The 24,159-nt window shown below is 39.8% G+C and overlaps 1 protein-coding gene and 2 long non-coding RNA genes across 5 annotated transcripts in view; 1 reads left to right on the top strand and 2 right to left on the bottom strand.

Moving 5' to 3' along the window:
• The window catches only part of COL4A2 (collagen type IV alpha 2 chain), a 144,714-nt gene that overhangs the window by 99,116 nt on the left and 21,439 nt on the right, over positions 1-24,159 (top strand). For both annotated transcript variants that reach the window (XM_030445796.1, XM_030445803.1), the window contains exons 11-29: positions 2,465-2,500; positions 3,157-3,198; positions 3,700-3,774; positions 4,915-4,959; positions 6,140-6,202; positions 6,943-6,987; positions 9,483-9,536; positions 9,777-9,843; positions 10,729-10,830; positions 11,223-11,378; positions 12,164-12,256; positions 12,549-12,715; positions 14,528-14,600; positions 14,688-14,794; positions 15,944-16,145; positions 16,908-16,967; positions 17,751-17,813; positions 21,201-21,308; positions 23,213-23,434. In XM_030445796.1, the coding sequence (XP_030301656.1) occupies positions 2,465-2,500; positions 3,157-3,198; positions 3,700-3,774; positions 4,915-4,959; positions 6,140-6,202; positions 6,943-6,987; positions 9,483-9,536; positions 9,777-9,843; positions 10,729-10,830; positions 11,223-11,378; positions 12,164-12,256; positions 12,549-12,715; positions 14,528-14,600; positions 14,688-14,794; positions 15,944-16,145; positions 16,908-16,967; positions 17,751-17,813; positions 21,201-21,308; positions 23,213-23,434 (1,780 nt within the window). The remainder of the gene's footprint in view (positions 1-2,464; positions 2,501-3,156; positions 3,199-3,699; positions 3,775-4,914; positions 4,960-6,139; positions 6,203-6,942; positions 6,988-9,482; positions 9,537-9,776; positions 9,844-10,728; positions 10,831-11,222; positions 11,379-12,163; positions 12,257-12,548; positions 12,716-14,527; positions 14,601-14,687; positions 14,795-15,943; positions 16,146-16,907; positions 16,968-17,750; positions 17,814-21,200; positions 21,309-23,212; positions 23,435-24,159) is intronic.
• LOC115597913 lies at positions 424-9,414 on the bottom strand. Of its 2 annotated transcripts, none has more exons than XR_003987251.1 (3): positions 9,372-9,414; positions 7,473-7,601; positions 424-649 (listed from the first exon to the last, which is right to left on the bottom strand). It is a non-coding gene; the product is annotated as an uncharacterized LOC115597913 (long non-coding RNA). The 2 variants fall into 2 exon arrangements; XR_003987252.1 differs by lacking the exon at positions 9,372-9,414 and adding an exon at positions 7,954-8,000.
• LOC115597909 lies at positions 9,990-12,066 on the bottom strand. The gene is made up of 3 exons (XR_003987249.1): positions 11,247-12,066; positions 10,466-10,554; positions 9,990-10,067 (listed from the first exon to the last, which is right to left on the bottom strand). It is a non-coding gene; the product is annotated as an uncharacterized LOC115597909 (long non-coding RNA).

Genomic DNA, 24,159 nt, shown 5'->3' with positions numbered 1-24,159 from the left:
GACCATGACACATGAAGGAAGGATATCAGGTTGGAAAGGACCTTAAAGATCATCTAGTTCCAAACCCCATAACCTGGGCAGGGACACCTCCCATCAGACCAGGTTGCTCTGAGGCCCATCCAGCCTAGCCTGGAACACTCCCAGGGAAGGGGTAGCCACCACTTCCCCTGGGCAAACTGAGTCACTGTCTCACCACCCTCACAGGAATGAATTTCTCCTAATATCTAACTTAAATCTCCCCTCTACCAGCTTAAAGCCATTCCCTCCTCTCCTATTACTTCCTGTCCTTGTGAAAAGTCCCTCCCCCCCTTTCCTGTAGTCTCTTCAGGTACTGGAAGGCCACTATAAGGTCTCCCCAGAGCCTTCTCTTCTCCAGGCTGAACAACCCCAACTTTTTCAGCCTATCTTCTTAGGAGAGGTGCTCCAGCCCTCTGATCATCTTTGTGTCCCCCTCTGGTCTTCCTTGAACAGCTCCATGTCCTTCTCGTGTTGGGGGTCCCAAAGCTGGACACAGCTGAGATACCAGGTGGATCTCAGAAGAGCAGAGTGGAGGGGAAGAGTCACAACCTGCTGGTCCTGCTTGTGCTCACTCTTGGCTCATGTTGTGGTTTTCACATTTGTATTGGCTCTCCACACTTCCTGCAGGAGACTGAATTGATAACATTCTTTATTAGTATTTAGAACACAATTTTATTTTTTAACTACACTTCAATATTTTTTTCCAAACATTTTCAGCATTGACATTGACAGTCGTGACTGAATGGTTATTTGGGAGGATTTTGTTCCCTCCAGATACCATTTTTTTTTTTACATTTTTTATTACCATGGTTAATAAATGGTTATGGGTGAGAAGGAGATGTTCAGATTCAAAATATTTTGTTTTCTTTAGGTTTGCTCTATTTTCCTGTAGAACAAATTTATTTATAGCATTTGATTTTTTGTCTGTTTTCTCAAAATTTACTTCAGACCTGCTCTATCTCACTGATTTGAAGAAAGAAAAATAATTACATGCTGTCTCCATAACTGTTCTCATATACAGTCCCCGTTAAAGAAAAAAATATTTCTAGACCTAAATCCACAACATGCTAATCTTTCCTGAAGTTATTTTTATGCTTGGATATGTTTTATCAGCTGGAGTAAGCTGCACCTCATCTTTCTCCCCTAGATCTTCTGAAGAGCAATTTCCCCAGTCCTTTACTTACTCTTTCTCTAGAGTGAACATAGAAAGTTCATGAGTTTCACACAGGAGACCAGCCCACAATGATTCATATTCCCAGTGTCTTGGATGATAGGAGTGCTCTGCCCTGTACATCCACTGAGCCCCATGACCACGTACATCTACTTGCCATATTGGCAACATCTCTTTTGAACTCTTCCAGAGTGGATGGATCCCCACCATCTCTTAACAAAATATCTCCAGCTCTGTTTGCTGTCTCTGAAGCTGTGACACACCTGTGAGAGGGACTTGGGAGCTTTTCCCAGGTTTCAGTTTGCATCTTTCCTCTTCTCTAAGTCCTAGATCCTGCCCAAAGGCAAGCATGACTCCCCCAGGTCCCTGCAAGACCTCTGGGCACTGTGGTGCTTTGCACAGCACATCTGCCCAGTAGATGAGGCAAAAGCTCATAGACTGCTTGACTAACCAAAATGGGTTCAAAAGTAACTTTTTCTGAATAAGTCTGTTGTTCATGCACAAGAAAGGTACAAAGGAAGGCAGAGATGCCTAACAAGTTCAGGTCTTACCTGGACAGTATTATCTTTTCCTTTCAGATTGGGCTTGATTTTGCATAATCCAGTTGCATCCCCTTTGGGATTCAGTAGGCGTACAGTTTCATTTGCACCTTTCTGTACCTCTTGTTCACCATCTTATTCTCCGAATAGCTTATGCTTCTTCACCCCACCTTTCCCATATTTGACAGAGTTTATAATGTGTAGAACCTGGTAACTACCACAGCTGACTGAAGCAAGGCAGGTTGTCTCTCCAATTAATGGCTTTCCTACTACTCTTCTTGTAAGACTCTGGCATCTTCTTTTCCTGTTATAGTTTCATTTCCCACCATCTTCATTTGATTTAATTCTGTCCAATACCAGAGAGGTAATCTGAGATGCATATGGTAGTTCAACTCCTCTTACAGACAGATGCAGTATCAAGACACCAGTCCACTGAAGCACTTAAAGATGTGGTTAACATCAGGTGTGAGCTAAAAATGTTACTAAGTCAGGATCCTAAAGCTCAAGTTCTTACTACTTGAAATAAAAACGGGATTTCATTAGATCGAATTTGGGAGATTACTATGTAGTCTTAGAAGGTTATTTTTCAGAACAGTAAATGCAGATAATACAGTAAGGATGGCATACTGAATGCTGACAAATAGACTGCCTCCTAAATATACAGTTATATTTCAGACATAAAATACCTGACCTGCATGCAACAAGTAATTTGCTCTCCCCTATTGTGTTTCCCTAGGGTCCACCAGGGCCCCCAGGACCACAAGGACCACAAGTAAGTCTTTGTGTCAGAGCCATTTATGTTGGTTTTGTGTCACCGAGGTTTATCCAAGACCCACTTGAAGGCAGTAAAATAAAGAACCACAGGCTGCACCCAAGGCTGTGTAGCACAAGACCTTCTGTGTTGGCTGCATACCACAAAAAGTTAATCTTACACTGGGATCGCCTACCCTGAAAAGATTAAACCAGTTCTAGAGCCAGATTTAATTTGCTACTGTAGTCACAGTAGCTTCCCATGAATAGAGAATCTTTGCAGTCTTTACAATATGCAATTATATCTCAGCAGAAAAAAATATATGACTTCATTGTTCCAGCCCACTTAGGTATTTTTATTTAATATTCAGTGCTGTCAAAAAACTTGCAAAAGAAATGCCTGATCTTTTCATTACATTACTCAGTGAATGATTCAAAGTCTGTTGTAAGATGCACTGATAACACGAGATTTTTTTCAGAGTTATCTTTCTGAATGTTTAGATGTATAAAAACACTTCTAAATCTATAAAAATACTTTGCAGTAAATCTAATCTATTATTTGATTGCAGTTCTTCAGTGGTGTAAGCCTGAAAAGGCCTTTAAGCATGTTTAAATTTGAATTTCACATTAGAAAACTGAGTGGTACACTTACTAAATCTTGACCTATTGTCTTTACAGGGCAACAGGGGCCTTGGCTTCTATGGAGAAAAAGGTGAACAGGTAAAAGACAACTAGTGAATTAATATCACTACTAGTGGATAGGCTGATGTTCTTTGCTATTTGTAAAGGAACCTATTTTAAACACTGTCTGAATTTGCAATTGTTTTCTGTAATTACAAGAGGAAAACAAACAAGTGTAGCTCTGAAGTAATGATAACCTCCATAAGGAATGTCATTGCTGAACTGACTTCTGTATGTCTATCTGTGCCTCATTTACACCAACACAGGGGTAATACTTTGGAAATTTATACAGCCATATAAAGGGATAATCTTTACCATCATGCTGGAAACATACAGGGCAAGGGCAAGTATTGCAATATGTTAATCCCAGCACAAAAAGTGTATCTTGCCATCAATTTGTTCAGAGTTATAGAACCATACTCCTAGTTGGGCCAAATCTGTGTTGCTCCTTTTGTTGCAGTTCCTTACACCCTGTGCTGATCAGAAGATTAACAAGGTATTATAACTGTTAGTAAATGTATCCTTGTGCTTTTCCTGCAGGGTCCCCCAGGTCCTCCAGGTCCACCTGGGCTTCCTACAAGAGAACTGATGGGTGTCCCTTCTGACAAACATAAGGTAACTATAGGATATTTTGTCAAAATACAGCAAGAACAAAGACCTCTGCAGTACCAAAACTAAAATACTGTACAAATGTGGTTTTACTTATTAGAAGACTTTTGTATGTCAGAAGAGAAATCTGCTACTTCCCCATAGCTTGGATCATGGAGAGTTTATTGAAACTGTGGTGACTAAAGTCATTCAGAAAGCACTTCTCTAAGACTAGAGGTGCCTTATCAAACTTGTTCTTTTTGGTAAAGATGCAGCTGCTGACCATCATTCCCAACTTTGCTTTTAACAAGCAGAAGTAACCATTGAGAAATCACTCAGTGTCTTATTTTTCATGACACTGAAATTTTCTTCCTGTAAAAGAAGCTTATCTCTAGGGAAGCTATCTGAATTATTGTGATTCTTTACAGAACTTGTCAACATGGTGCAAATATTTGTATATTTACAGTTAAGGCTTGTTTATACATATTGGAGAAATCCTCATCAGCAAGATGCAATTTATTCACATCTGTTGCTTCATGCAGGTGGCAGAGGTACTTACACCTTGTATGTGTAGTATGCTGTATCAGGCACCAACATTCAGACCAGTAGGTTTTCATCCCAAATTTGAAATTAGAAAGTTCATGTGGCTCATGCAATTTCTGCAGTAAAATAAGTAAATTGGTATGATACTGAAAGATCAAAAAAAGCCTGTGACAGGCTGCTGTCTGCATTAACATACATGGTGGGACTTCCTTCACAAAGCAGAAATGTCCGTTTATGAGCTACTTATTTGGAGAGTCTTTATATTCAATGAATGTACGTGAGTATAGTGAGGGCCTTTTGATCACACAATGCATCGATGTGTAAAAATGGGCATTTATTTTTAGGCATATCTAAGGCACTTCCCACCCAGACATCTAATGAACAAGCCTGAGGTGTTCATATTCCTAGAAAACTTTTCAGAAAAATTAACGAATTTTTTTTTTTTAAAAGCAATCTTAAACCACCTTATGAAAGCATGCATTTCATATGACAAGTCTATGCATAAAAAGCACAAGAGTGGTACATTTTCTCTTGATAAACATTTGTCACTTTGTGTTGTGGAAATGTTACTGAAGTGTAAATGGGGATGCCAAACATATCTGAATACTTTTTCTTTATTGTTAGGGTGAAAGAGGAGATCCTGGACCAAAAGGGGAAGCTGGAATTCCAGTAAGTCGAGCGGAGAAGAACAAAGACAAATAATAATATTGGGATTAATACTGGTGCATTCTTTGTTGAAATGATGCAACATAGATATGGAGCAACATAAGCAGAGACACCAGTTCTGATGCTTTAGAAAAACTGAACATGACATGTGGTAACTCCACAGTGTGACCAGTCATTCACTTACTGGCTTAAAAAAAATAAGATTTTCCCTCACACGCTTTTTAATTTTAGCTTTAACTATTAACAGATCTCTATTTCTGCTGATATGTGTTTAAAACTTCCACTACATTTCTTTACAAACTTATGTATGGAAATTTTCACAATCCTTTTCAGTCTCTTCTCTAGGACATACAGACTTTTGATCTCATTGGTTATTAAGTCAGTTGAGTAGGTAGACATTAATCCTATGTGTTGCTGTATTATTTAGAGCTGTCAAGCAGGCTTGACTGAATGTGGTTTACTTAACTCACAGACAACCCCTGGACTGTCTAAATAGTTTTGCCATCGAGTGGTTCCTTTTTACTTCCCAGAGCCGTACCAATTAGGGATGCCTCAATGAGCGTTTTGGAGAGCTTTATTTTCTCAGATGGTCTGGTCAGCTTCTCGACAAGGTTATGGGAGAAGGTCGCTGTTTGAGCACTGATGCCCTCCATGTGTGAAGAACCAGCCAGTTCTTCAGCTGGTGGTCAGACTTTACACATGCAGAGTTTTGTTGACTGCATTAGGAAGACCACAGATTTTATGCTGTTGGAACAAAAGGGGTTTTTTATTTCTTCCCTTTTTTTTTTTCTTTTTGATAGTAGGATAGACAGCAGCATGCTGGGTTTTGCCAAACAACTCTCTGAAGCTACAGTTTGGGCATAAACTGAGCTGCTTAATTGACTGTATAGCTGAACAATTGTTTTGGCTCTTCTTCAGCAATACAGCTACAGAAGAAATAGAGAAGGAGGAGATGATAGGAGGGAAACCTTGTCCTCTCCCTAATGGTCTGCTCCTGCTATTCTAATGAAGCAAGCATGTTACACTTAATTTTAAGGACAGCAGTTCTTTCACATGCAGCTATTATTAGACCCTCCATTTGTTACAATGATGTTTTCTTCCTGTTTAGCTTCCATAAAACAGTGTTAAAATTTTTTTGCACATAATGAAGAAATATGTTGAACTGGCTTGTAATGTTTCCTAGGGTGTACTTCTTTATGTTCCTGAAAAAGGGGAAGAAGGGGTAATGGGCTACCCAGGACAAAGGGTAAGTCACTTGTTAAAGGTAAGATTCACCCAGCTGAATGCACATCCAAGCTGAACATTTGCCTTCAAGAAAAAAACACAGATTAATAAACCATAGAAACCATAGTTCTGCAGCCCACCACATTGTGGTCAGATCTGAACTTCCTGACACAGGAAAGTGAAATGGTCATTTAGAAATGCTAGTGAGAGGAAGGACCCACATACCTCACAGGGAAGCCTATATATTCACTGGGAAGCCTTGTGCATCTCTTAAACTAAATCTGTGTTCACTAACCACAGCTACTGTCCTGGTCCTCAGCACAGGCTGTATTTAAGTGTTCCCATCCCAGCTGTCTTCAGACCATGGTTAACAAACCTGGTTATTTGTGATACAAGAAAAAAGCTAATTTTAATACTACTACCTTGCAGCACCTATGGATGCTTTTTTACGGGTCAGTGTTTCTCAAGTGCATAAGAGAGTGAGAACAGTACTCACAAACATCTAAAAAAAAACCTCAGCCATCATTACAATATTCATAGTTCATTTGCATTGTATTGATTAAGAGATAAAAATCAAATGCCAGATTAGATTTCTGACCTCTTCTGCTTGCACCATATGTGAATCTCGTTGAAAAATTACCTGAACTCTGTAAGTGTTAAGAGTTTCAAGCTGTCAGATTTATTTTATCTGAGAAGTAATAATTGTTCCTAAACACGAGGATGTTACAATGTCACTCTGATAAATGTATTGTGCCTTCCTAGGGACTGCCTGGCATTGATGGTTTTCCAGGACTCATTGGAGAAAGAGTGAGTATTTCATACAAGACTGTTGTTACTAACACATATGTAGACAATCTGTCTGAAAAAGTAAACTGTAGAGGACAAATTCTGCCTGCAACTACACCAGCTGTAGTCTTATAAATATCATCTGGATTCATCCATCGTTGCAGTTTTGGGTCAGTTATTTTTCTCATCAATGAGAAAAAAAAAAAGGCCTATAATTAAAGTTTGTTTTGTTTAAAACATGAGCATGTTTTAAGAGCGCTAAGGGAAGCTTCATTTTCATTGTTCCCATCAGTGTGACCATGGCTTCTATAATTTTTCTTCTTACATGCAGAAACTTATTTTTTTGAAAAGCTTTCTGCAGTCATGATTGAGATAGATGGTTATCATAAGTATCACAAAAGAAGAAGAGAAGGAAATTGATAAATGTACCAGTTAAAGCTCTGTCCCCATGGAAACACACCCAGCTATTTAAAATAGCATTCCAGTAGAGAGAAAAAAGCTTATACTTTCTATTTGGTCTCAGAAAGAAGAGTTCTACAGTCAGCATTAGAAATCACTTCCATGAGGTATTGAAATAGCTGTTGGGTGCATGACTTTCCCATGCTTCTCCATCCTTAGTTGTTTAAGGATTTGTCCTGCCGTGAAGGCATAACAATAATAACATGAAACACATGGGACATTAAATTACATGAAATACAAAAAACAACATTTGCACAGTTACTTGATCCGATTACAAAACCTAGTGGTGTGGAAGGGAATATGCTATCAGTGACATGTATATAGAGAGACTGATGAGAAACCCATTAAAACCCATTGGTTGACCTTAACATAGGTTCATGGTCCAGTCAGAAATAGTCAGGGCCTTCATCTTATTGAAGGTGAATCTTGGCAACAATTTTAGTGGGAGGTAGATTAGTTTGGATGCAGTATTGTTGAATACCGTGTGCATTAGAGAGGATAGCTATTCAATGTGCTATTCACACCCACCTTATTTTTGCTGATTTTGGAGTGATTTGATTCTTAAGCGGGACAGAAGAGTGGTTAAATCCTGCCTGCAGACATTAGATAAAGGCATATTTAATTAGGAAGCTTCTGGCTTCACTTTTAGACCACCAGCTCCACCTAGTGTAAAGAGGTTTTACACCTGATATTCAAGAGGCTCCTTTTCTGATGGTGATGTAAAGTTACAGTCATGGCAAGGTCTCTGAAGCCTGTGGTCCAGTTTGGGGCATCTTGCTGAGAGCTGTGGTATTTTTAGTGCTTCAGAACTGCATAAGTGACTTATATAGAATCATAGAATCTGCCAAGTTGGAAGGGACCCCATCAGGATCATCAAGTCCAACTCCTGTCCCTGTGTAGGGCACCCCAAGAATCACATCACATGCCTGAGAGCATCATCCAAACACTTCTTGAACTTACAGATCTGGTTAGTAACATTCAAGCTCTGTGTAGGAGTTTTACCCACTGTGAAACTCAGGAGATGCTGAACAGAAAAAAAAAAAAAAAAATTTACTAGAAATCTTGCCTGGTGTGACTTATACCAGTGTACTCATTTCAATTAAAGGGTGTTAACTGATACAGTTAACAGACCACTGTTTTCTACTAAAAGCTCACCTTTTTAACACTAGTTTTTTCCCAGAGTACATATGAGCACAGAGAGCAAAAGTTGCCAAACAGCTGAGTAAAGCACAAAGAATAAATCTCCTCTTCTTCATCAGCATCGCTGAAATCTGCATTTTGATCTGTGCACCCCCAGTAGCTGAAATGCACTCCACTGTGATATGATGTACGTTATTTAATGTTTTAATCCATGTACTTTGGATTGGAAACTTTTTAAAAGAATGAAGTGGGCAGGACCTCAAATATTGTAACATTTTCTGGGGTAAGGATAGAAAATTTTCTGTGGGATGGAGCATGCGCAGGTGCAGGAGAGTTGTATGAAGGCAATTTTGGGACTGATCCTGAGTCTTTCTTATGCACCCAGGGAACACCTCTTTAGCCAAACAGGCTCCAGTTCCCTGGAAAACAGCAAAAAGGACCTGTGCAAATCAGTGCTGTTTTGCTGCTTACTGTATGCATTCCAGTGGAGATAAGTCCACTCATAATGGTTCAGACTCATTTAGTTTTCTTCCAACATGGTGTGTTCTGGCTGCCTGGTCCACGTATCTCAGGGTCACCTGGCAGGGAGGGGATTGATCCCTTTCTCCTCACCTATCCTGGAACCTCCATAGGATAGGGCCCCCTCCCATCTGCACCACTGCCAGCAGCAACACAGCCTGCAACACAGCAGGTCCCTCTGGCCTTTGACAAGAGTTAAGATTTAGTCTGAGATGAAACATCAAAACAGGAGGAGACTTACTGGTGTTACCCAAATTACTACCCCCCCAGGGACACAAACTGCTCACCTCTGTAGCAGTTTTCACACTAACATTGGAGGGAGCCAGCTGCAACAGAGGCAAATAATTTTATTTTCTCTCTGATAAAGGAAAAGTTCATCATTTTTATGTGTGTTTCAGGGTTTTCCAGGATTTGATGGTCCACCAGGTGGCTTTGGTCCTAGGGGAAGCAAGGTACTGCTTTACTGTAGTTTTCTAGAAGCAATAAACCAGATGTCATTTTGCCTTCTTTCTGTCATGTAATTACCATTGCATTTGTTGTCATTCTGCAACCAGTTATGTGGTTTGGTAACTTGAAATCTCTGAAATTTCTTTAAAGTGCTTTTGAAAGATTGTTTCTTAGTGTTTCATGGGTATACCTTTCCATTTTAAAAGAAAGTCTCTAGAAAAATGTGCTTCAATTTTTGTTAACAGGGGGAGCAAGGTGAAATGGGTCCTCCAGGACCAGTTTCCTATATCCCTTCCCGCATCCCAAGGAAAGGTATGACTTCTTTGCTTAGATTGCTTGTCTCAGCTGCACTTCACTATCTTCTACATAGATAAAAAGCAGGAAAATTGGAAAATTAATCTTAAAAAACTACGGTTTGCTAAACTATCCCAGAAAGTATAATTGCCTTCAAAGAGTGTCCAGTCACAGGCAAGTGGCTTCTTTGTCTCTCCTGCTGAAGCTGGAGCAATATACATCCATAAGGCACCCATGCATTCCTGTGTCCACAGAGAAGAAGAAAAAAAGGCATGAGACTTTGTTGTATAGTGAGAGGAGTAATGGGAGAGTCTGTCAGCTGCATACTGTTTCAGAGCCTCTGGATAAAGTGCAGCAGTGGCAGCACAGCAGAGACCATTCTTATAATCTAACAATTAGGAAAAAAACCACATTAGAAAAACCTTAAGGAATAGAAGAGGATATTTTTTCCCTTTTTTAAATTGACACATACCCTTTGTGGTCATCTTACTAGGCCACTAGGCTTGGAGCACCCACTGTCAGCAGTTGTGCAGAGCTGTGGTGACTCTGGCTGGCCAAACTAGAAACATGTAGATTGTGATACCAGTTTACCAAGGCCAAAACTATTCCAGAAAAAGTGCCAGCAAACAGCAAGAATTACCATATGCCATTGCCCCATTGGGCTTTACAGATGTACTTCTTTATTCAGAGTGAGGCAGCACGAGGTACCATGTTTCTGCATTTCTAAAGCTACAATTAAGAAATAATAATAAATTTTAATATTCTCAAGCACTGATAGTTTCAAAGTTTTGCTCTGAGTATATAAATATATATATACACTCTGCAGTATATCACAAGTAAGTGTATATGGGTCATGAACAGCATCACACTAACATGTTTTGTGGAACTGGGGATGTCTTTCAGGTGCAAGAGGTGATCCAGGTTTTCCAGGTGTTTCAGGACTACCGGGAGACCCAGGAGAGGAGGGTGATCGTGGGCTGCCTGGTCTTCCTGGATTCTCTGATGGTAATTTCTCATCATCAGCTTAACGTTGTAGTTAGTTTTACAGCCATGCAGGATCCAGGTGGGGGAAATATATGTGCAGACCATGGAATAAGCAGTGCAGAGTGGTAGATATCTAACTGGGGGGGCTAAAACTGAGAAAGATTTTCCTTCAGCCTCAGTGGGGCTCTAGCTAAACAACTGAAATAGGGGTGATGACAGGGCCCTACTCCAGTAGCTGCTATTGATTTGCTTAAGTGAAAAGTGCAGTTACCATTTTTGCTCTGTGCTAAATATTTCCATTTTTCCTTGCATGCTAGATGCAGTTGCATGATCTTTCCCTTCTGCTATGTTACAGCTCTTTGAGCAGCACTGTTGAGAAATTGTTCTGAACTTCTTCCCTCATTCTGTTTCAGTGGATGCAGATAAACCAGGTTTACCTGGAGAAATGGGCCCAAAAGGTGAAAAAGGTGAAATAGGATCTCCTGCCTTCCAGGCAGGCCCACCTGGGTTTCCGGGTAAGCACGGCACACCGGGACTCCGTGGTCCACCTGGTCCTGCTGGAGCCCCTGGTAAGTGCATGTAAAGAGATGATGAGAACTCACAGGGTCATCTTTGCTTATTTTAAAGATAGCTGTTGGCAAGGCAAAGTAAATTGAAGGAACTAAATTAAATGGGTGGCATGAGGAAACGCAAGGCAGAGGTGTTGTACGCTCATCTGTGAAGGAAAGGTTTGCATAGATTTTAAGCATTCCTGGCAAAGTTTGAAAAAAAAGGTCTGTGTTGGGCTGGGCAAGGGATGTGAGTGTCAAGGAGTGTCTGGGAGTGCTGGGTTTCTTTCTTAGCCTGGAGAAAGCCAAGGGGAATCTTCTGCTATCTTCCTGATCAGGAAAATGGAACTGGATGGCTTACTAAGGAGCATAGCAACAGAGCAGTAATCAACCATCATGAGCTGCAATAAGGAAAGTTCTGATTAGGTATTTTAGGAAAACCTTTTTCACCAGGAGGGTGGTCAGACACTAGAATGCAGAGAGAGTTTGTAGGCTCTCCATCTTTGGAGATACTCAGTACTAAGCTGGACAAGGTCCCGAGCAATTTGGTGTAACTTTGAGGTTGACTCCCACAGCAGATGGAAGTTACACAGAAAAGGTGTGTGAATTACTGGGAATGGATGTGGGAAGCAGGGAGAAGGACAGAGGAGGAGAGCAGAGTGTAGACAGGAATGGGCTGGGCTAGATAAGAAGTGATGTTAGGAGAAACAGAAAAGGGCAGATGAAGTGCAGTTCAAAGAAAAGAGAAGAAAGAAAAGTAAATCTACAGTAGATTAATTTATATTTTTATTTAATTAAAATTCTAGGTGCTCTCTTTGGATTGAAGGGACAGGAGGGGACACCAGGTAGATATGGTACTCAAGGTTTCCCTGGGCCAAGAGGACCAAAAGGACGTAAAGGTAGGTTATAACAGATAACTCAATGGATGATCTGCTGTTACGCATTTTGTAAAACTCCCGCTCTATTCAGTGTGAGTTTACTGAACTATGTCATGCTCCAGGACCAATTATTTAATCTGGGACTAACACAACAAGGAAACATTGTGTTAGTTTCTTGTAAGAAAAAAAAAAAAAAAAGTCGTTTTCTCAAGTGTTTGAGAAACTACTCAAGTGTTCTCAAGTCTATATATAAAATTGATAAAGCTGACTGTCTATTTGTTGTAACAGAGCATTCTTTCCTCTCTTTCCTTAGGTGAAGAAGGAGATTGCAGTAAATGCCTTGTGGATGAAGAACTCAGAAGGGGCTCTACTGGCCCCCCTGGCCCTCCTGGCTTTCCAGGAACCCCTGGCCAACCTGGAAGGAAAGGAGAACCTGGTGATCAAGGACCACATGGTATTCCTGGCTTCCCTGGAGCTAAAGTGAGATATTTGTTTCTTTATTGCATAGAAAAAAATAATTCCCAGAATTTAAGCTACTGTGAAACAGAAAATAGACATATGCAGATGTAGCATAGCATAGCAAAATTTTACTCAGCAGCAAAGGCCTGATTTTATCTTTTGGTCTACAATAAATTAAAAGTAAAACAATTTTGCTTAAATATTTTTGGTCCATATTATTAGGCAGAAGTGACTCCATATTCTTTAAGCACATTCAATAAGTTACATGGGCAGACAATAAATATGCTTAACCTAGATCAGATCTATATCAATTTAATGAAAATAAAATTTTATTCCAACTAAAGGACATTTTTTTCTGTGGAGAAAGAAATTAAGCGCAGCTGGAAAACACTTCAAAAAGACCTGTGTGCTATATTGCATTATATACAACATCTAAACCTTGAAAACAAAAAAACTTCTATGTGAACATCATACTATTAATACAGTACTACTGCTGAAGATTTCTGCAGTTATATAGTCAGTGCAATAGTTCAGCATTATATTAATTTCCTGAGATTTGTTTTGGCCTACAGAAAACAATGTCCAAAAGAAACATGTTTACCATGGTGCTTCACTGACCATAAAAGTGCAGTTTGCAAATACGGCCCTGGTAAAGCAGGATCCTTTTACTCAAATCTGACCTCCCACTTGAGAAATACAGAGGTGTGAACTTCTCTTCTTGGGATGAGCTGCTGCAGAGTCTTCACACAGGCTTTTCACCCAAGAAAAGCTTGGAGAATGTCAGTAAGAGGCAGTGATGTAAAAGATACTCTTTTAAATAAACTTTGGCACAAGAGTATTTTAAACAAAAAATGAACGCATCAAGTACACCCCTTTCATTTGGTGTCTGCTCTGGAATTCAATAGAAGGAGACTAGGGAAAACTTAAAAGTGCAGCTTATATTTTAGTTAGCATTAATGCAATGAATAAAAATTAAAGCTACCTGGTATAAGATAGTCAATAGTAAATGAGTCTGTAACCCCTGGGCCTTGGTCTTGTGGTTGAAAGGCTCTTGTCCAGAAGGTAGCAATGCTACATTCAGATGGGCTGTTCAGGAGGAGAATCCTGCATCGTGCCAAGGGATCAGGAATGCCAGAAACTGTAGCTTCTCCCCATTTTGCAAGGGAGAAAATTTGATTTCTTGGAGATTCTGAAAGCTTGACTAAGTAATAACCTGAGCAGCCTGCTGTAGCTCCAAGTGCTGGTTTGGACCAGGGACTTCCAGCTCCCCCTTACAACCAAAACCTTTCCCACATGTCCATGTTTTGGGGCAGGTCATTTAATCATTCTGTGCCTAATTTCTCGTCTCTGATAAGTGAAGACAGTGCTGACGGTGTTGTGAATCACAATCCAATACCAACCATGAGGCTCTCTTCTTTTGTAGTAGAGGGCCAGAGGAGCTGCAGGTCAACGCGACCCTGAGTTTTGTTTCCATGGTGCCAAAGAGTTGCTTTCAGCATTTTCTTTAGTAGCTAACACTAATTTACCTTGTTTTCTCCCAAGCAGTTCTGCAGCTACAGTCAGCTCTGGCTCATGGAAAACCACAGCTCACTCAAAGCCATCTCCATGCAGAAGCTCCCCTACCATGCCCCATATGCTTTGGCCCTGGTTAGAGCATATTGCTAAAGATTTAGGCACAAGAATGGGATTACTGAAGAGGAAAACAATCAGAGAAAGTAAAATTTAAGGAGACTTTTTTTTTTTTTTTTTAGGCAGGACAGTCAAAATGCAAATCTTGATTCTTATTTCTTAAGTATGTCTGTTTCTTTTTTTTTCCACTGTATGTAACACCAGGGATTTTCAGGTCCAGATGGATTTTCTGGGCCAAAAGGACAAAAGGGAGATTCTTTACACATAACTACGAAAGGTAGAGTAAAAATGCGTATCACTTGTATTTTACTAGTAGTTGTAACTTTCATGAGAGATTGTTCTTACAATGAAAGGTCTCCTTCAGGTACCAAAGGAATCCGAGGAGATCCTGGGCTGCCGGGTATAAGGGGTCAAGATGGTTTCCCAGGCAGAGATGGATTAGATGGTTTACCTGGACAGCCTGGCCTTCCAGTAAGTGGCAAATACAGCTAAATGATTTCCACCACACTCAGTAACTAATGGATTTAATTCTGAGGGGTTATGGTCATCATACTATCCATCTTTCACAGATAAAGATGCACAACTAGACTAGGTTCTCTGGTTACTGATATATTAAATATCAGTTTTAATTTCAGGGGTTTTAGAACAAACTTTCACTTTTATTTCCATTTTATTTAAACAACTAAGTAGTGGTGTATTACCCATTTAGGCCAGCTTGTTATTACTCATTAGTTTGTGATAATTACTGGTTTATTAATGACTCCTAGCACTGTCTAGGAGAGAGTTGTACAACTCAACTTCAACCCCTTGTTACAACTGCATTAAAGAAAAGGGAACTATACTAAAATTTTACATCCTCAAAATGCAAGTTGTGTCACCATAAACATGTTTGATAGCACCTCACCTAACTCACCTAACTTCCATCTGGAAGTTAGACTTGTAGTCTTAGTTCATTTTCTAAGTTTTTTCTGGAGGGAAAATTAAAATGCCTTCGAGAAGAATTGTTCTTGCCCATCAAAAGATGGATTGAGACAGTGAGGTGCTCTTACATCATATTTAACAATGTACCAGAGCCATATCATCCAGTCTGGACCACAGCTACCAGTAAAGATGGTATTTTATATGACTACTGAAGATGGAAACATTTTCTAGCAATGTTTGTAAGATGTTGATTCAGTAGTGTAGAAATACTACTAGAGGGACAGACAAGGAAAAAATTCACCCATTTGGGCACAATTTTATGTCAACTTTTCTCAAGGTCTCAGAAGTATATGCCATACCAGAATATCTCTAGTGATGCATGTGGTTTCCTCAAAACCCAGCTGTTCTGAAAGGGCAGTAAGCCTCCCCACAGCAGTGATTCTTATTGCCCAGGTGCCATTTATTCACATTTTGAGGGGAATGTTTCCTCTAAGTGTGCTTTCTCTTGAGCCTTTTCTGCCATGGGATCTAAAGTAAAGTCAGATTATTTCAAATCTATTTTATTTGCAATGTTGATTTAAAGAGCTCATATGCAACACCTGAGAAATTACTGCCTATTATTCATTGGAGTAGTTTGATAGTTTGAGTTTTGTATGTTTAGCAAAGTCAGGAGTGACCACTTCCATTCAATTCCCACAGGGTGATGCTATCAGAGGTTTCCCTGGTGATCCTGGCTATCCAGGTGAATTGGGCCCAAAGGGTTTCCCAGGAGAATCAGGCCTGCCAGGGGAAGGGTTTCCTGGCCCAAAAGGGTACCAGGGTCCTCCAGGTGACCGTGGACAAGATGGAAATCCAGGACCTCCAGGTCTGCCTGGTCTGCCAGGAGAGCCTGGTCAACTAGGTAAGAAGACATCACTCTGAGTTACTTCAGAGCCATGGGAGATCATTGATTTGTGTGCAGGATCTGTAGAGCACACTGTTGAAAATGTAGCATTTTGGGGGGGTTATGTGGGTAAAAAGGCAATGCTTATATTCGTTGTCCAGACATCTTAAAGAAGGAAATACTTCAGAGGTCTCAGTAGTTTCTCATCCAAATTAACATGAATTAATGTTTTAGTGCCAGCAAGTAACATCTTTCAGGTTTCAAGCAGTTGGAGGAAATGGAGCAATGTCTGTAAAATCATAGAATTTTAGAGGATGGAATACTCATAAGTAGTTTTCTCTGGTCTTCCCCATCCAACATAAAATCTTTTAACTGACCAGAGAAAATGATGTATCCATCCTTCAGAGCTCTTCATAGCATCTCTGCAGCTTTCCAAGTCCCTTCCAGCATAAAAATGCCAGGGCTACATTCACAAGAGCTCAGGACCAGGGTTTTACTGCTCACCTTCAAGATTCCTGGCAAAGTATTCAAGCCAGAGCAGGCACTTGCTAACCCTACACAGTGCATGAGATACAGCCTCCCAAGTCTGCCAGGCCTAGGTTTTGAGCCTGGATTGAATGAATATGTGGACAGGGAGTCCTAGTATGTTATAGCAAATAGGTTGTGCAGTATGTATGGATAATACGTAAGAGAATACATTATCTGATGTTGTTGTTTTAGTTAGAACTGAGAGCATTTTTTCTCTTTTAAATATTAACTTTTCCTGTTCTTTGCTTATAGACTGTGGGCAAGTCATTGACGACTTTTCTAGAGGAGATGGAACTGAGCCAATATGGTCAGGTACTGTGCATTCAAATGGCTTGAGTATATTGTAATATTTAGTCTTATGGCTCTTATGGCTTCTTTTCTGATGACTGCTTTGGATGCTCTTGATTGTAAACTATTTGAACATTAGGTCACAAAGAACCACTCATATACTGTACAGAGCTCTGAAGTAATTTAATCAAATTGAACACATTCCAAAACTATAACAATTTTAGTTCTACAATCCAGGGATTCTTTATTTCATCACTTCTGAGTGTTTACTGTGACAAAATAGTAATTACCATGCAATCTACAATGACAGTTCCAGAAATTTGGCGCCCAAGAAAATTTAAGCAACTTTTTAAAAAGAACATTCAGTGAAGCTTTTAAGGGCCATTTGCCATGTAATGAAAAGAAAAAAAGAGAACAAAATACCCACTTCACTTGTAAAAAAAATGTTCTTGATTGCTTTAGGGTTATAATTTGCTTACAGGAAAATAAAGTTTCTCTCTTACTCTGAAAAGTACAGTCATCCATGAGGTTGGACAACCTTTCCCATGCTGGTCTAACTGGAGCATAGCCCCTGTAAAGTAAGCAGAAGAAGAACTCTTGGGGTGGAGCTCAGCTTGAGCACTCCCCTGAAAATGCCACCGATTTTTTTTTTAATAAATAAATTTTGTTTTTCTTAATTAGGGTTTTGCCTGCTAATTTCATTCACCTGTTTTAAGAATGTTCTCTCAGGCTAATGATATTATCTCTGCAGGCACAGAGCTGATGAGAGGCAGCACATGAACACCTATTAACCCTCTCTGTTCACAGGTGCAGGCTGTGTGAGGCCACCAAAGGGATCCCAAGGCAAGCCAGGACTGCCAGGACCTACAGGTGATGTTTTGCCTTCACCTTTTTTTCCCACATACACTACATTTTGAGAGAGATTTTGCCAAATTAATTAAAGTTGAGCCTTATTGGGCAAAGAGTTTTAGAAATGACAGGGGAGGACAGCGTTAACTCAGAGCCAGCAGAGAGATTTTAGCAGCATACAGCCCATGTGGCTGCACCATCCCTGAATTAATTCTGCCTTTGCTAGTGAGCATCAGCCATGAAACAGAAGACAGAAAGGACAGAATAGTTTGCTATTCTTCACATGCAAGGACGTGAAAGTGTACAGAGAGTCCCCAGGTTATTGGTGGAGAGCACATTGAGGGCTCTCAAGCTGACTTGGGCACCCTGACCTCTGGGAGCAGGGTGATAAAAGGTTGTGATGGAGGACTGTGGCAAATCCTTCTTACTCGTCCTCTTTGTGTGTGAGATACAGAGCACCATCAGCAAGTGTGAGCCAAAAGTCTTTACCATGGCTTGCTGTGATGGAATGGATAGGTATCTGATGCAATGCAGTTGCACTGTCTGTAGCCACGCACACCTTCCTGGCCAAGCTGGTCCACCCTAGCCCAGAGGGACCATCTCGTGATCCCAGCAATAAGAGTTCCCCACCTCTTTCTGAAAGGAAGAGGAAGAGGAGATGGAGGCAAAGCCAGAAGGTCTATGTGAGATGAGATTTGAGAGAAGCACAGAGAAGGTGTTGCTGAGTAGTCATAACAGCTGCCCTTGAAGAGGGAACCTCTGACCAGCACTAATAGTTCCTATAAGTTTATGTACTCCTAGCCTAAGCAATAAAGCTATTTTTCAGTAAATCTTTTTCATCATCCTCTGGTAAAGATGCTGACAAAACCCATAACTGGATCCTTCAGAGTTTGGGAAATAAAAAATTATTGATGCACCTGTTCCTGTGCCCTCTATGCTTTAGCCAAGGTCAGAGATCTGGGCTATAAATTTTAAGGTCAAGCTTTGTTTTTTTTTTTTTCCAGCACAAGGTTTATTATGGTGTGCATGGATTGATGGATTGATTTATCACAGACTAATGGATCTTAAAAGGGAATGTTTTTATCTTTGTTGAAAGATGATGCGTATCTCTGATCTGTTTCCTTAATCCTAACACCTTAGTTTGCTGTTAGGATCAATACTTTTAAAGGTTTTCTTCTCCATCTTTGTGGGGTTTTTTCTCAGTATGATGATATGTTTATTCTTTCAGTCATATGATCTTGAAGGTTCTTCTTTCAGCAAATGCAGGCAGATTTAACTTCTAGCTGTGAGACTGCTGTAACACAAGTGATGCTGTTTTCATGAGGTTTATATTTTGTACTCTTGGTTAGTTCTTTAACAAATCTTTCTCTTTGTCAGCTTATACATTTTAGGAAATTTAAGATCTTTTTTGCATACCTTCCCTCCAAAAACTGGAAAACACCCCTTGCTGAGCCCCGTAGAACTATTAGTAATTACTTTTCAACCTGAGGCAGTTCTGGAGCTAGGAATCCAGGAAGAACAAGAGATATTTTACAAATTTTCACAGCTTCTTGTTGCTGTAACCCTGTCAGTCTGTTTTCCTGAAGCATAATTCCTATCCACATTCTCTGGATTGACACAGAAGCACCAATACCTTCTTTACATTATTTTCATTGTCATCTTTATAGTTTCACACCCGCATGTCCTTGCATTCCTTGGAAATTCCTGGCAGCAGACACAGTCCACTCTAAGTTACATCTTACTTATTCAGTAGTCTCCAAACCTACCTGAACACTGCTGAATAAAATGTTTAAGTTGTTTTCTGTTTTAAATGTACAGCTAAAAGCACTTGCAAAATAAAAAATGGTCTAAAATAAAAACTTTTCTTACTTCTGTTTGCACAACATGTTAACACCAGGCAGCATCACATAATGGGTTACTGAAATATGTGGTAAGCAGTGGTTACATTCTCCATCTGCTGCCTTGTCGTGTTAATTAGTGCAATACTGAACAGAATGAATGAAAATCAATTATTACAGATGGGAAACAAGGTCAAGATGCTATTTGGTTAAGAGACACATTAGTATTTTTCACTGAGATCTGAAAACCTAGGATTTTTCTTTTTTATTGCTTTCTGAGAAGTTATTCTTCATATAAAGGAGAGAACAATAGTCCTATATGGCACTGGGAAAATGCTATTTGTGCTGCATTTGCTATTTATGTGCACCTTACTTGTGGCTTTTGTAAAGGTTTCATTCTCCTCTTGACAAGCAACAGCTAAAACTGCAAAAAAATTATGGCTAAGTAATAGAAATTTAGAAAACTGAAGTGGAAGAATATTAAAATTCAAGTGATTTTTTTTCCCGTGGTTTGTCATAGTTAGAGATGGAGAGAAGTTTGCTTTCACTGCAATAAATAAATGACTTGTAATCCATGGTGATGCTAAGCAACAGCACTTAAAATGTTAAAGCATGTTGTTGACCTTCAAGCCCAAGTTGGAAACTGTATTACAGAGTTGGAGGAGCTGGGGAGAGTGTGCAAAGAAAGCATTCCACAGGAATTATTTTCAAGAACTTTTCCAAAGGATCTTGATCTTGGAATACAATTACTTAATAAGATTCATGTATTAAAAGTAGTGCATAAAAATAAATTTTAATTTTGTAAACTTAACAAATGAATCCTCTGAAATGCTGGCAGTTTTTGAGATAATAAGAAACATAATATTTGCCCTTAACAAAATGTCAAATACTACATCAGAAGGAAGCGAGGTCTCATTTTACCTGTTGGGAGGTAACTCAGGATGAAGATGAGTTTACTGCCAGAGGAACACTTCTTCAGGGCACAGCTCTTCTTGTACTATCAAAGCTATAGACCTCTACTGTTACAAATATAGTAAGTAGGCTAGTTAATTTCTACTCAGTTTCTAGGATGATTAGATCTAACCTTTAGCCTTACATCTCTATTTCATGGTTATGTAAACCAGTCTGCTCTTGTTCTGTGATCAATTTAGCAAGGAAGGGAAAAATCTGTTCCTCCTACAGCATCTCATCTGTGCCTCTTTCTGTTGAGCATTCTTCTTTGTCATTGCCTTTTGACCTTAAGAAAAAAGCTTTCATGTACAAAATACTAAAAGTCTCAGAAAGTCTTTGAGACTAATTACTTTCACCCTAGTAGTCTCCATATAATTAGTCTTTAAGTCAGGTTAATCCATGTTTGTAGGAGTACATAACCTAGATTTTTGGCCCATGTCTCAGGATCTTGAATGCTGCAAAAAAGCTACAGTATAGTCTCAATGAATTTAAAAAGAAAAAGTTTAATCTCTGCATCCAGAAACACATCATAATGATACTTACCTTTTCTTACTTCATGTGCACGTGTCTGTTTTCTTTGTTCAGATCACACTTTCTCACTTTTTTATATATAATTTAGGTGCCAAAGGTGCAAGAGGATTCCCAGGTGATCCAGGTCCAGTGGGATTCCCAGGACTAAATGGTACACGAGGTGATCCAGGTCGGGATGGATTCCCAGGTCCTCCAGGTATCTTAAAATAAATAGTTGCCCATTTTATACTTTTGACTTCTTCACTACAGTCACTGAAACACAAAAATTTTATTCCAGATACATTTTAATTTCTTTTCCCTTCCACTTTACAACAATAAGCTATTATACAAAAAGATTTCCTGCAACTTCTATAATAATGAAAAGTAACACAGACACCAACCTTTTAAATTCTGCTTTATAGTGGAAAATTGCAGAAGTGACAGTAAAAATTCATGAAGTTCACATAGAAACAAATTCAATAACAAGACATTTCAGATTACAAATGTAATATACTCAGAATGATAATGCAGAAAGGAAGAAAGTACTAGTATTAGCATTTCTATTTCACTCTTTCCAGCATTAGTATAAATTACACTGGATGTATCAAAGGCACAGTGCTAGCTACTCACCTTGCCCATACTTGGTTGTTTCCAAACAGTGTTTGCAACTTTCAGTGCCTGTCATATTTTGTGCTACTCTGTAATAGGTACAGATTAAATCCCAGGGCTTCTGTATCTCTCCAGAGGTTCCAGAATGTCCAAGACACACCAGTTAATTGCATGTATAGCTGAACTATTTATAGATAGTGAGTCAGATGAGCCTAAAATAGTGCCACTACATAAAGATATAAGCTTCAGGATGTATGTTCACAGATCGTCAGTCAATCCAGCAAGAGATACTGCCAGAAACTATCACTTTCCTGTGGTTGAACAGGCAAATTTGGTCAGTCAGAGGCACTGAGTTTTTTCTGCAGCACAATTCAAAAGCCAATGATACAACTTCATTAAAGAGCTCTTTAGAAATTCTCTCCTTCTGTTCTACAAGTCCTAAATCCTCACAGATACTGAATTGCCACAAATTCCCAAATCCAGTGCCTAGGTGCTGCTTTGCCCTGAGGCAGCACACAACCTGAAAATATTTTCTAGGCTCAGCTACAGCATCTGTAGTAGCAAAAGCAAAAGAAGAGTTGATGCATGACCTGGTCAAGAGGCAAGTGATGCATCATAGAACATGGCTCTAAATAGCATGCATCTAAAACATGGTTCATAAAACATGGTAGGACAAGACCATGAACCTCTGCTAACCTCTGCAGGGTGTTCTAAATGCTAAATTAGAGCTTCTATGCTATATGGCTTCCAGGCTACAGGGTGGTCAGCACTGAGACCAATTTTCTGCATCCTTCCATACTTTATTTCACCAGTGCTTAGACTTAACTTCCAATCCAAATCCATTTTCTTGATCTACAAGATGCCTTTCCCCTGTCATTTGTGCTAAGGGGGCATGTGTCCTCCCAGTTATTCACCTGCAGGATGGAGGAAACTGATGGTGGCTGCCCTTTATCCAAAGCATGGAGCAATTAGCATCGGCCCCTTGAGATGTGTGGGGAACAGAAACAGCAATGACCTCTCTGGGCAGCTCCCCCAGCTCTTCCCAGTTCACCAATATCCATTCACTCCCCATCCATTTTTTTTAAATCTGATTCCTTTGAATGTCTTACCCTTGCCGTATATTGAACTAGGTTTTAGTGTGCAAAAACTGGGCTTTTTTTTTTTTTCCCTTGCAGAATAAGACCTTTGTAGAATGCTGCAATAAACACAACTATAATGTCAGAATAGTTGCATAGGAGTAAATCTGCTTGAAGCTGTGGATCTTTAATCACCCAGGCAGTAGGTGTCCTTTAGGGGTCACCTCTAAATTCTGCTAATTTCTACATTTGGCCAAATGTTCTTATAAATGCTATGTGGTTTAAAAATATTTATAATACTTCGATTCTACAGGTTTCTGCTAAGAACTAGGGGAAATTACAATAATTTAAAAGGTGTTACGATGGTGAAATCTAGGATCTGCACTCACACATTTGTAGTGAGCCCTGTGATGCCTACTCCCTGTTCTGTTTGTAGGTTTCACTGGGCTCAGGGGAGACAGGGGCCCAAATGGTCTCCCCGGACTGCAGGGACACCCAGGTCGTACAGGAAAATCCGGTGCTCCGGGAGCAGCGGGACCAAAAGGCCTTCCCGGTGACGTCTTAGGAGCACCAGCAGGTCCCCGAGGGGATGCTGGGCTGCCAGGCTTCCCAGGCTTGAAAGGCATGCCAGGAGATCAAGGAACACCAGGAATGAGAGGTAACAGCTACTTTGCATGAAAGAATGTTTGAGAAAGAGTGTGATATAAATGTAGACAAATTACAGAGACGTGAGAGCAGTAAGAGGCTGTGTTAGGATGCATTGGAAGTACTGATGACCTCAGCATCAAATTCCAGAGCCTAATGATCTCCCACCCCTTCCCCATCTACCTAAACTCTTACCAATATGCCTAGCTCCTCCAAACAGCTTCAGAAGATCCCTTGTTCATGACCAGCACCGATTGCCCTACATTAAACCAGCTACAATAGGATACCATTAAAACAGATTTTGCAAATCTTGATTGCATTTCGATGTACTGTTAGGTTTTTCCACTACAGCTAAAGGAATGGTGCTGTTGTTATTGTTCTTACTTTTTACTTACATACTGAATAATACTGACATTGTGTCCTGTGTCAGATTTATGGGTAATACATGGCTTTGCAGACAAGCACACAGCACCAGTGCTGAATTTGTACATTTTAACTAAGATGACATAGTGTTAAGTAAACATTGATAAGCCATTTTACTTGTTCAGTCTTTGGACACTCAGGGAACACAAAAAAGATAACACTATATACTTACTCAAAACTTGAGGTGTTCATTTTATTTCTTTACTTTACAGAGCTTAAAAAACTTGCTAAACTCTTTATAGAAAACCATAGTTTCTCTATAAAACATGACTTTGTCACTCCGAATTCTGGAGGACTTTCAAAAGCACATGTGGG

Source organism: Calypte anna, chromosome 1, assembly GCF_003957555.1.
Source record: "Calypte anna isolate BGI_N300 chromosome 1, bCalAnn1_v1.p, whole genome shotgun sequence".
NCBI lineage: Eukaryota > Metazoa > Chordata > Aves > Apodiformes > Trochilidae > Calypte > Calypte anna.
Note: the sequence above shows the minus strand (reverse complement) of the source record. Positions and strands in the feature narration are given on the sequence as shown.